Below are 13,696 nucleotides of genomic sequence, written 5' to 3'. Positions count from 1 at the left end.
GATACTATAAGTGGTATAAAATGTCAAATACCTATTAGAGTGACTTCTAAAAGGAATTGCTTTTAGTAACGAGAAAATCATATACTGCAAGGGAGTTTATATGCATTTTTGTATATAACAAACAGGCCTATAAAACTGCAAATGGCTTTGCGACAAGATTTAATTATTGTGATTACTATAATAGGGAACTTGCACACATTAAAACAGACCCAAGGTTCAGAATAGTATTTTTCCAGGATTACAGAAGAGGAAAGATGTTAATTACTATTATTTTTATTATCTCCCGGTTGGTATTATTTGCTTTAAAAAAATCAAAGAGTTCTTTCAACGTTTTGCCAGATTTGAACATAAATCACAGATTATTAGCCAAATCTAAGACAGATTTCTTGCAGCTATATCTGGTCATTACTAATTGTTCTTCTGATGTAGCTACTCTTTTGAAGATTATTAGAAGCATTGATAATAACAGGATACATGTTTATTACGAGGAAGTTTGTCTATATCATACATACACACAAAATCAGGTTTTAGACAAAATTTATGTATGTGCAAATTCATGCTTATTCAGATAAACTTTGCTTTAGCACAACAAAGATTTGTGCATTTCTTGTTGAAAAGGGTTCATGTTTTAATGAATCCTGCATTTTTTTTACTTCTGTCATCAATACTGCAAAGGCTAAACTTCTGAAACAAATTCTTTGTTTTTATTATTCTCTGTTAAATTTCAAAATTATGGCTGCAATTTAGTAATTCCGGTGTACCTTTGTTTCTAGTAATGCAATAGTCTTGAGGTAAAATATTGAATGAAAGTTGATTGTTTTTCATGTAATTTTGTGATAAAGTGAAGGGAGAAATTTTTTTTTGTTTGAGCCATTGATTTTGAGGGGGTAGAACTTAGGCGTTTAGTAAAGATTTAAGAATAAAATAGCTAAAACTGTCCTGCAAATCAAATTAGGCTGTTTTCGCTTTCTTATCTGGGGCCTTAAAAGCTCCAATGGTTCAAACATTAACTTAACAAGAAAGGGAATGTTTCTTCAGAAAACTGAGCAAAACATTTATAAGATTCACTTGTGGAAAACCATAGGTACAGAAGAAAAGTAAGGCTGCTAGAAAAATCCTGCCATGTTATATGTACCATAGAAGTGACTACAATATTGAATACATTTTTTATAAACAAATTCTTTCAAGACAGGAAGTGTTGTGAAGGATGGAAGGGAAGATTCTTCCATTCATATGTTTCTTTTTTTAATACACAGGAAAGCCCTTTCACAGTATTTTTCTTTGTTACAGCAGGAGATGAGTGAGCCAAATGAGATGTTCCCCTACGGAAACAGCTGACCCCAAACAAAACAAAAGCAGTCACAAGTTGCATTGCACAGTATTTCCTTCTTAACACTGGAGGGCTGTGGAGAAGACACGAACTGCAGTCACCCAATTATATGAATCACAAGAATAAATGGAAAAGGAATTAGCAATTTCTACAAATAATCTCTTCCACATTATTTTTATAAAACTGTGCATCAAGGGAATCAAAAAGTAAAACAATTAACTTTTACCAAAGCCATACAGTCTTTCTACAAGTCCAGAAGAAGCATATTGTCTTACCTAGCATGCAGCAAATTGCTAGTTTTCCAAGCTTCAAATACAAGGAAGACATTTCATTTTGATTTTATTTTTGATTATTGCTATAATTTCTATGCTGCTTTGGTTAAACAGTGGCTTGCAAAGCTTTTCAGGAAAGAGAGTGTTTAAAAAATCTTTAAATTCTCAGTTCATGTGATATCTTTTTGTAGATTTCATTCTTTACTGAAAGGGAACTCAAATTCATTATTCTTAAGGAAAAAAACACAAACAATCTTTTCTTTTAAGTCCTCTGAATAAACAGATAGAATGTTAAATGCTAGCTTAGATATAACTGTCCTGATTATACATTTTTCTAACTCTGACTGCTATATCCTATGTGGTGCAAACTGGCTTTCAGCAATGTCAACAATTTCATTTTCCATTTCTCAACCATAAAAAAGATCCCCAAGATGAAATAAAGTATATATATGTGGATGTATTCCTTTTTATGTCTAAAGGCATTTCTAAGATCTTTTACATGAAATAAGGTAAATACATATACTTCCTTCACTGATGGTACATGCTGTAACTTAAATTTAGCAAAATTTTGCTCCAGGTTTACAATTCAAAATCACTTTGTATAGCATAGCAGTTTGAAGCTATTAGATATATATGGAGATATGAAGGCTTGCAGAAAAAAATAAAAAACTTGCAAATTTCGAAAGTTGAAAAAAATTGGAAAAGATGAAAAAATTCAAATGTGATGTTTTGTTTGGCATTATGGCTGCAATAAAACAGGGTGCTCATATATTGCTTTATATTCCAATGATCTTTTATTGGGACTGTGCTGTGCTTGAGATTCAAAAATTAAAAGATGCTTTACATATGTAATAGTATGGAACTCCAAAATGCAAAGTATTTTTTTCCTGGATCTTTTTATTCGGAGTACCAGAGCAATATAATTCCTATATGCAATATGACTCTTAAATGCAAAGGCAAGAGGCACTTCTGTCACAAGTGCCATTCAGGGAGGGAGAAACGGAGGGAGGGAGGAAGGAAGGTTGGTTTAGTGTCTGAAAACAGGCCTGTTGCTCTTGTTTTTTTCTTTACAGCACGGGTGTCAAACTCACGGCCCGCAGGCAAGATGTGTCATTTGCTGGCCACGGCCATACCCTTTTTAGCGAAGGGAGAAAAAGTTGCGACACGTCATGTTGATGTGTTGTCGCGAGTTTGACACCCCTGTTTTAGAGGTTGATAGATTTTCCTTGATCTGATTTCAAAGGACAGAAGCATCAAGGAACACCAAATTGAAATTTTCAAAATATATTAAAGTAAATTCTATTAGTAGACAAAATTATTATGTGACTAGTATATGAGCAAAGTTATGCATATTGCATTGAATGTTCTTCAAACAGCAAAGAGAACTCAGATCATTAAGGATAATATTAAAAGAAATACGCATACATTTCAAATATTCCCAACATTGCTTCTGGAAAAAAAAAACTGGAAAAAAATCTTGGTGGTTTCATAAATATTATATCTCCAAATATCCTTTGTTGTCACTGAAAGTCAGTTTAATGTGGGAGATAGTGAGCTCCAGTTCATCTTAGGGACAAAGCAAACTGGATGACTTGCAGTAGTCACTTTCTTTCAGCCCTAGGAAGAAGGAAATGGCAAACCACTTCTGAAAAATATTGCTAAGAAAACTGCAGGGACTTGTCCAGGCAGTCTCTGATACAACTGAATGGAAGGGGGAAAACAGGACTTATACTTCAACCATTAAAGAAAAAAAAAAACTAGCAAGCCCAATTTGACAATAGGGAAGAATTTTACAGAAATTGTTATACATTTTTGCTAAGTAATCAAGAGGGTAAATGAAGCAATATTAAATAAATTAGCAAAATGTAAATTCTTTTTTGTACTCGGAATTACATGCATGAATTATTTACTCATTTTAAACTGTGTGCATAAATTATTACTTCATCTTCATATGCTAAGGTGGTTGCTTATTATTTCTTCTACATTATTATCAAGAAACTTAAAATGCAACAATCAGCACAAACTCTGCTAAAGACATTGGTTACCTAATGCAGGATTATTTAATTATGTTCCTGAAAACCGTAGAATGTTATAAGAATTTGATGATGTTCCATGAGAGATCAAGGGCAATGCCTGAACCCCAAAAGTTCGTGCAGTCTTCCACTTCTAAAATTATGCTTCTTGATCAGAGGTTCAAGGGAAATATTTTTAATTAATTGGTTCTGTGCCCTACATTTTTTTTTTGAAAACTCTTGGGGCAATGAGCCATCTGAAAAGCTGCTCTATATATCTGTGCAATTTTTAACGCATGCTAGGGAAAAATATTAGAGACCTCCCCAATTCTTCAATGGAAACTTCTATGGAATTCTCAGAACACTATTTATTTACAATCCAATCTAAACAGAATGTAGTGTTAAAGAATAAGCTTTAGATAGTGTAAATTATATAAAAAAATAATTACATTATAAATATCAAATCTATACAACCAGCTATTGTGAACAGAATTTAAAAAGGGTTTTGTTTTCAAGGAAAAAAATATATGAATTGAAACAAAATGGTTAGTGTAAGCAAACAAAAACCCCAATTACTCTCCTAAGGCTAATGTGCCAAATGAAAGCTGAAAACTGATACCCATCAGAAATGCTGACAAACAAGCTTCTCTACTCTGCTGAATTGTCTGTACATCACACATTATAAGCCTTGTTTTGTGCAGAGTGGGACAAACTGCAAAACTGAAAAAAGAGGAGAGGTCAGAAGAATATTTCATTGCAAAGACCCAGCAGGAAATTCCAAACACTCCATTCAAAAGTTTCTGAGAAAAGGATGTATGTAGTTTACAGAGGGAAAATCATAACATTGCTTGTGAACCTTCAATGACAGGGAGGGCCTGGGATAAGGAAAAGAAAGAAGGAAGGACTCATTCCCCCACACACTTTGCTTCCATTCATTTAAACAGTCGAAGGTAAATTCCCAATGTCTAAAGTTGAATTCCAATAATATTTGTACAACATTTACATGGAAGTCTTTTAATTCAGATTGAACAGATCACGTGACAGCAATTTTTTTCAGCTTGGATCTCTGAATAGTGCACATACTATAAATAAAAACAAGCTACGTTACTTGAACAGATTGTAAGTAAACATTGAAATGGACAGCAGGGGTGAATAAAAAGGAACATATCGTGCAAAAGATAAGGAACTTCCATGTTTAGATGGGTGGAATATAATAAAATGGAAAGTGTTAAAGCAATGCTTTCATAACATAAAGAAAAATTAAATATCTTGTAGTCACAAGAGCTTACTCCCAGGAATTGGGGTAGAACTCCAGTGAAAGCTGAAGTCAAATCACTGTTGCGCATTGTTGATTCAGTATTCTCCCAGAAAGGTAACTTTAAGGATTAGGCGCCGTTGTCTAACTTTAAAGTACTTTGAGGTTGATCAAAGATACCAGACTAGCATTATCTTATCCATGGGAAAATTAAGGAAAAGTATACTGTGACGTAAGTCAGCAAAAGTTATAGAATTTTTCCTAAGGAAAACAAAAAACCCTTCACATTTTTTCAGGCAAGGACATTTTAAAGAAAGATGTTTTTCATTTTTTACAAAATACTTATCCCACTTTGAACAGTTGTCGAAGTGAATTCCAATTTTCAAAGATAAAACAAGAGAAATGGCAGATGATTATGTAAAAGGTAAAAACCTTTTGTAAAAACCAATGACATCCTGTCCTGATGAAATCAGTAAGAGCAAATGTTGCTTCAATTAACTTTAAAGGCTCAGGAGACCAGACTTCAGCTGCTCTCCAAAAAATAGGCGCCAGATGCTAGGCTAATTTGCCAACAGCAGATATAGCTGCTACCACAGAAGATTCCAACCACTATCTTACAAGTCAAGGAGAAGGTTTCCCCAAAAGTGTCAATTGCTGATCTCAATATATGTTCATAAATAAACAATAAAGGAAAGTATTTGTAGCTCAGGGTTGAAATGAGGAGTCCTTGGTACTCTCTGAGCTTGGTTGTTTCCATGCAAACGTTTCATTACCCAAACTAGGTAACATCATCAGTGCTAGTACAGATGATGTTACCTAGTTTGGGCAATGAAATGTTTGCAAGAAAACAACCAAGCTCAGAGAATACCAAGGACCCCTCATAAACACTTTTCCTAGACCCAACTAGGACTTCACATATTCTGCAACAGCGTTGAAAGGCTATTGTACAATTTTTTTTTAGTAGGAGACACCTCTGGAATAATCTAATACACCCTCATAACTGTATTACCAAACCATGGGTGTTGGCTTTATGTCTTTGTGGAACAATGAGTCTGAAAACATCTGCAGTATAGTAAGAGTGTCATTTTTTTTCCAAATGAAATTAAATTGATAAAAGCTTTTATATGTTGAAGACAGAATGTGTACATCCAACACTAAAGTCAAACCAATAAAAAACAATCTGGATATAAGAACAATGTTGTTCAGAAGAAAAAATAATTGAATTAAAACTTGCTTTTGAAAGTTTACCAAGTTTCAATACCTCTTCAATGAAGGTTTGATCATTCAGGTGTCTCAGTGTTATCCAAACTCATTCTCTGTTTGAATGACTTTTATCAGGAATACCAATAGATTTTACAATAACAAATTACTTTCGTTAGGGTTTCTATAAACTTCTATGCATTATTTTACAAAAAATGTATAATATTCAAACTTTAATCAAGGAATCCTTGGAAGACACCATTCCCAGAGTTTAGTATTATCAAATAGCTTTCATCTGAATAAATTTGGTCAGATATTCCATGTTTCCACTGCCATAAGAGAAGTTAACTAATTACATTGTAAAGAAATCTTTCAAAGTGTACCAGAAGTATTATTTTTTTCAACTTAAGTTCTGAGTGTTCCCTTCCATTTTTTTCCCTTTGCTCTCCTGTTTATAAAAACATGCACAAAGAAACACAGATGTGGAAGTTTTTTCTCTTATCTTCAGAAAACCTTTTACAGCCTGGGACCTAATCCCAAGCCTGCTTCACACCCTCTTGGAATCCCAGGCATGCCATCCAGAAGGAATATAATCCCATCCGATGGACGCATATCTGTATTTCAGCACGCAGCACGCCAGATACATGCGTCCCGCACTGTCACGGAGAGTTTCTAAGAGGCCAATGGTTTGGCCAAGCCCAACCTAGAGAAGGAAGAAACCCGAGGCTCTGTTTTGAGCATTTGGACTCTTTTAAGGATCCCTGTTTGGGAGAGGCAAAGCAGCATTTCAACAATGTGCCCCAACCCGTGGAGCCTGTACCTTTTGCAATAACCGCTAAGCTCTTTTATGCAAAACCCGCTCGGAACCATTAGTCTCTCTCTCTCTCTCTCTCTCTCTCTCTCTCTCTCTCTCTCTGGTCCAGACCGAGCTCCGTTTTGGACGGAAAGAGGAGACGACCCCGTTTCCACTCGCGAGTGGGAGGGTGTGGGTCTTCCGTGAGCCCCACGGATAAGCAGAGGGACCTCTGCTCCTTTGCAAACCTTTCCACCGACCCAAATCTCCCTTCTTCTCTCCTGCGCGGCACACACACACACACACACACTCACACACCGTCCCCCACCGACCCGCAGCAGCTGAGAGTGGCCCCTGCAACCAATGAGTCCGTGGAGCTCGCCCAGCCGCCCACCCAACGCAGCCACGAGCCAGAGACTTACGGACTTTGACTTTGCGATGGTCCAGGCCACCGGCGAGAGCCTTGAGGGACTCCAACCGGCAGTGGAGCCGGACGCTCCGACACCCTAAGCTGTCGGCTTCGCTCTGGATGCCGCCGAAGATGTCGCCGGCCCAGCGGGAAAGGTCCGAGAGCTGCCAGAGGAGGGAGACCAGCGAGCGGGAGCAGACTTCTTCCAAAGAGTCGAAGAGGAGCCCCGCGCCGCTCCGCCTGGCGTGCCCTTCTTTGTCCCTCGGAAGGGCGGCAGCGCCCTCTTCCAAGCGGCAGAGCTGGAGGGGAGCCACGGTCCTCAGAGGGAAAGGCATCGTTTGGGCTTCCGCTTCTCCCGGCGGAAAGCAACAGGCATCCAACCCCAAGCGGAGGCTTCGCGCTTGCCGGGTCCCCTGCCCTAAGAAGGCCGAGCTTTTTTTTTTTCCCCCGTTCTTTCTTTCTTTCTCCTTTTCGCTGTCGTTCTTAAAAAGGCCGGAGCGAAGAGCTGGCGTGGCCGCAATCCCCGTTAGCCCAGGGCCCGCAGGGGAACCGCCACAGGTACATTGCGCCGAAGCGAGCGTTGTTGGGAAGAGTTGGCTCACCCGCCTGCCCTCCCGCCACTTAGCCCGAAAGGCGCTGCAAGAGCGGAGCGTGGCGGGGAGCGGAATCCAGAGCTTTTGAGCCGCTGTCGCCGCCGCTGCCGGGCAGCTCCGAACGGAAAGACCCGAAGGGAGAGACGATCGATGTTGGTGGAAGTCAGCGAGGAAGCGGGCTGGAAGAAAGGGGCTCTGCTCGGGCGACACCACCACCCCGCCCCCGAAGGCGCTCGGTCACCTGGGATTCCCCCTCTTCTTGCTTTCCCGAAAGAGCCGCTCTTCCACTCCTGGGAAACCGACAGAACTGGGAAGGAGAGCGCAAGACGATCCGTCTCACCAGAAACCTGGCGCGAAGGCTTTCTTCAAGCAGCCCCAATAACAACAATCAAGGCCGCCGCCTACCTGTGGCTCTCCCAGCCCGAGTTACTCCTTGCCCCCCAGCCAGGCGAAGGTGGAGCGCCTTTCTCTCTCTCTCCCCGCCTTCGCTTTAACTCTTTCTGCCGCTGGAGGTCAGCGAAATCTCAGCCTGGGCTCAGCTCGTTGCCTCTCCAACGAGGAATCTTCAAGGACTCTTTCCCTCAAAATGAACTTTCTCCTCTGGCGCTCTCAGCTGCCACCTTTCCGCTCATTTTAGGAAAGCCTCGGCCTTGTTATATATAGGGCTCAAACGCTGCTTCTTTCTCACAGAAGCCATCTTAGGCGAAGGGCAGGAGAAAAAGAGTACAGGTAGTACTCTTCCATAGTAGTCCTCCATCTGCGACCACAGTGGAGCCCGAAATTTCTGTTGTTAAATGAAACATGCTGAGTGAGTTTTATGACCTTTATTGCCACAGTTGTTTAAGTGAATCATTGCAGTTGATAACATACCTAGTTGTTAAGTGAATCTGTCTTCTCCAAGGATGCAAAAGGTGATCACACATGACCTTGGGACACAGTAGCGGTCATAAGTAGGAACTACTATTCAGATTGCCAAGCATCTGGATTTTGATCACATAATCATAGGGATGCTACAAAGGTTGTAAGTTTGAAAAATGGTCCTAAGTCACTTTTTTTCAGTGTCACAACTTTGAACGGTCACTAAATGAACTGTTGTAAGTCGAGGACTACCTGTATAAATGTGGAACTGGACTTTTCTGGGACCTTTTTGGTAAAATGGACTGAACCCTTAATGGCATGGCTGTGGCAGTTTTAAGGGTGGGTTCCCTGACTTTTTTTCTTGCAACATGCATTTATTTATTACTTTTATAGCCCATTTTTCAATCGGGAATGGAAGGCAGAGCATCTAGGATTCCCTCCTCTTATGCTCTGTAACAACAACCCTGTGAGGTAGTTTGAGTTTAGAGAAAATGCTCAAAGCCACATGGTGAACGTCCATAGTTGACTGCAATCATGCACAGTGGCTCTTTCATTTATCCACATTCCTAGTCAAGAAGTAAAGCTTTTTTTCCATAGCACTAGATAAATTGTGGTCTATTTTGTGTACAGGAGAGGCAATATTGATATCTGTTTTGATCTTTTATTCAGGTGACATTCTAATATCTGTCATGCATGTCACATCATGCTCATTTGGACTGATGGCCATACTTGGCAATCTATATAGGCAGAATTTCTTACATTATTCATTGATAATTTGTTCCCATAAATCTTGAAGTTTGGGGAATATCTCTAAGGAGCTACATGCACACCAACTCATTCAGATAATAAATTCTCTCATTTATTTCATTTCATTTATTTTGTTCACAAAAGTTTCACTAAATTACACTAACTATTTTATTCCACTTTTTAATCATATGTTGTTTCCAATTTTCTAACATTATTTCTATTACAAATATAACGATACAATCTTATATACCTTTACAGAATCCCTTTTTCAGTTAAATTTTCACCCATTATCACTGAATAAATCCTGTTTCTTTACATCTTGCTCCAGACCTTTGTAACTTTTCTTCCCTTCCTTCTTCCCTTTCTTCTCTCTCCCCTTTTTACCCCCCCCCCCCGTCTTTCCACCTCCATTTCCCTCTTCTGTATTCCCCTTTCTGTTGCTTTCCAACATTATATCCCCTTTTCACATTATTTTTCCCTTTTTTGGCTGTTTTTTTAGGTCTTAGATTCTCCATTCTCTTTCCCCCCTTTCCCTTTTCTTCCCCAGATAGAATTACTTGTTCATTAAAAATGGCTTCTTCTTTGTCCCAATCTTCTTGTTGCGCAGTCTTTTCTTGTTGTTTCTTGTAGACACCAATCGCCATTTCTAAGAATTGAAAAATGGAACCAAAGGAGCCCTTCCCTTCTTGTTCCTCTTCTTTATATTTTTTAAATTTGATTTTCAGTTCATCCAGTTCATTCAGTTCATCCAGAGGTGATGTCATTGTAAAGTTTTTTTTTAAACAACCACCCAATTGTTTTTAGTCATTCAAATATGATTTCCAAAAGTCCCAAAGTCACCAAACAATCCAAATACACACAAGCTGTTTCTTTTAACACTTTCTTCTTTTTTCACTTTCTCTTCTTGGGGTTACTATTTAGTTGCAAAGTTCCAGTTAAAATGTATCCTTTAGAAGTCTTGTTAAGATTTAACTTTAAATTCTTTTGAATTCCAAGCAGTCTCCTCCTTCCAAGTCCTGCTCTTATTCTTTTCCTCTCCCTTCCCACTTATAGCAAAAAAAAAAAAGGGGGGGGGTGTTTAGTGTTCAGAAATCTTTATTGTCCCTTTGGCATTTAATTATATTTCCAGTTTAATTACCTGTTGGTGCCAAAGCGGATTTTTCTGATTTCTTTATTCAGATCTTCTCATTGTCAGTGTGAGGAAGGAGAGTGAAGGGGAAAAAAACTTTCCCTTTTTACTTTCGTTTGCTGCTTCCGACTCTTCTTTGGGAGCAATGTATCTTTTGCAAAATTTAAATTCCAGGGTAATTTAGTTGTTACTTTTTGTCCCGGTCAACCAAAAACTTTTACTTCTTAACTTCCTCCTGCACTTTCTTTTCCGGCTGAGTGCTTCTTTGAGGCAGCCATTTCTGACCGCCGCTCTTACCGCCTTCGGGAAAGGGAGTTTAGCCAGCTGAGGAGGAGAGGTGCGGCTCCCCTCGACCCTGCTGGGTCTCCCCCATCTTCACCACCTCTATGGGGTGGCTTAGCCCCGAAGCCAGCTGGCTCGGGGCGCTCCAGCGGCGAGCCCAGGCAGAAACCGCGCATGATCATGGATTCCTGCCTGCCGCTGAAGCCCTGCAAACCGGAAGCCAATACAGTCCGAACTTAATGAGCAGATAGAAGTGAAATAAAAAACCAAACAAACTACAATGATGAAATTTCCGCAACAGACCAGGATAAGTAATTACCAAATTCAAGGAGATAACAAAGCACAGTCTGTTGGAAGGACGCCAACCAAGATAACTTCAGCACAAAATAACAGACTCTTTGCTTCTGGCAACACTGTGTTGTAATAGTCTCTCTTATATACTAGACTCCCCAGCTGCAACCAAGGAGGATCATGGCCGCTTCCTCTCTCATAAGCCAAGTTGTTGCCTTCTCAGTTCCTCCCTGCGTGTCCTAGGATGCAGAGGGGATGGGCCTGGTTCTTCCTCTGACTGCTCAGCCAGCCTCTGCCCTTCTCCAGCCTCCTCCACAACCTCCGGAGCCACACCTCCACTCCCTGTCGGCTGTTCCTCCTCTCCCTCAGAGTCCGACTCTACCAAGGGCATGACAGTTAGCTTGTGGTAAGATAGGTAGCTGATAACTTTTATAAATTGATAAATACTAACCATATATTATTTCTTATAGCCTTGCTTGCTGGAAATAGGGGCGTTTTAAGTAAAACCTCTTTGAAACTTGTGAGACCATCTGGCAGATATACTTGGAAGGAAAACAAGTATCTACATAACAGAAATAGCAATAGTAATAGCATTTAGACTTATATACTGTCCCATAAGGCTTTACAGCACTCTTACAGAGTCAGCATATTGCTCCCAACAATCTAAGTCCTCATTTTACCAACCTCAGAAGGATGGAAGGTTGAGTGAAACTTGAGCCAGTCAAGTTCGAACTCCTAGATATGGCCAGAGTTACCCTGCAATACTGCATTCTAACCACTGCACACCAGAAATGGACCTATGGTTCTTAAAAGAATAGTTTGCTCATGTCTTCTGGAGGTAAAAACACATTCATAAAAATACTTGAATCTGTTGTGTTGCCTCGAATTGTGTTGGCTCACTCCTCATATTAATCATGCTTGATATTTTCTATTCCTATCTTTCAGGCTCCATATTAGTAGTTATTAAATTACAAGGATTTTCTGCACTCTGGTTAAGTTTCTCAATGTCATGAAATACAGTTATAAGCAACAGGCACACACAAAAGAAAAACGCATTGGTGTACTTTAGCTGTAATCACTAAAAACTACTGTTCCTACTTTAGGTATTTCTGCAAACATGTGTATGCATGTCTACGTCCCATACTTCAGGCAGGGAAAATGTTAGGCTACAGAGAAGATGTCAGAATCTCTGCCTGATCTTCAAAACCAGGTGTTGTTACTTAGAACATCTAACCATGAAGAAGGAATCATTTATAAAAGACTAAGTTCAAGCTTAGTCTTTTATAAATGATTATTAAGCTACACTTAATAACCAGTGAATAGACATGGGGAAAAAATACACCTGTCATTTTATCCAACCATATGTAAGTTTCAATTACATATGTCAGCTAATCATGTTCTTCATGGATAGTGGCTCAGATGGTCATTATAGTTGGATTAGATGCTCCCTGCATACACCAGCATTACATTAGAACCTAGGGGGTCATAGATAATTAGTAGAGCAGAGCTAGGGAACTCAAAGGCCTTGCTTAGCCTCAGACATCATGCCTACACTGCTGGAAATTTAGGGTAGCAGCATCAAACTTCCATCAATTCCCAGTACAAAGGTACCAAAGTTTTGCAACAGTACAATTGAAAAGATTCCCTCTCCTCTGATCTCTTAAAACACGTAATGATTTTTTTAAAAAAGTAGGTAAAATTGGCAGCTTGCTGCTTCCCATTTCTGTCTTAAGACTTTGTGGCTGGCAAATTATCACTGAACTCTTATAGTATCATCCAAATTACTTTAGAAGGCTTGAAAAATGCTTATTCTGAGCCACTAGAGCAAGGATGTCAAACTCAAGGCTCGCGGGCCAGATCCAGCCCACGAGGTGCTTAGATCTGGCCTGCGGGGCCACCCTGAAAACAGTGAAGGACCAGCCCGCGGTGCCTCTGCCAGTGAAAACGGAGCTCAGGAGGGCTGTACGCAGTCCTCCCGAGCTCTGTTTTCGCTGGCAGAGGGTTGCAGGAGGCCGTCATAGCCGAAAATTGATATCAGGAGCCTGTTTTTGCTGGCATGCTGCTCTGGCCACCACAGGCGCCTCCAATACGAGTGATGTCAAGCTGAGTACACCCACCCTGACTACACTCCATGCCCCCACAGGTCAATCACAACCTTGATGTGGCCCTCAATGAAATTGAGTTTGACACCCGTACTCTAGAGGGTCAAATGGCACTCATTGTTATCTATGATGTGATGGAAGTGCTGACAAAGTGCCTGGAGCCTGTCAGAGTCATGAAGAATAGACTCAGTTTGCATCCTTCTAAGATGGAATGGCTCTGGATTTGTGGGTCTAACAAAGAGAAATGGCACCTTTCTCCCTGAATGGGGTTCTATTACTCCACTTGGAAATGGTCCACAGTCCTAAACGCATGGCTGAGAGCAACTGGCAGCTGAATAGGAGTTTTGCCTTGTTCCATTCGGTGCACCACTTATAACTGCTTGGATCAGAAAACCAAGTTCATACTTTAATCACTTCTCGGTT

General features: G+C 40.0%; 1 protein-coding gene across 2 annotated transcripts in view; it reads right to left on the bottom strand.

Moving 5' to 3' along the window:
• Positions 1 to 9,559, bottom strand: part of NHSL1 (NHS like 1) — a 169,620-nt gene extending 160,061 nt beyond the window's left edge. For both annotated transcript variants that reach the window (XM_087970934.1, XM_026666173.2), the window contains exon 1: positions 7,285 to 9,559. In XM_087970934.1, coding sequence (XP_087827060.1) covers positions 7,285 to 7,606 — 322 coding nt within the window. In that variant the 5' untranslated portion in view covers positions 7,607 to 9,559. The remainder of the gene's footprint in view (positions 1 to 7,284) is intronic.
• Positions 9,560 to 13,696: the final 4,137 nt, after the last annotated feature.

Source organism: Notechis scutatus, chromosome 1, assembly GCF_049901735.1.
Source record: "Notechis scutatus isolate UNSWTSFEM ecotype Mainland chromosome 1, rNotScu1.2, whole genome shotgun sequence".
NCBI classification, from domain to species: Eukaryota; Metazoa; Chordata; class Lepidosauria; order Squamata; family Elapidae; genus Notechis; species Notechis scutatus.
Note: the sequence above shows the minus strand (reverse complement) of the source record. Positions and strands in the feature narration are given on the sequence as shown.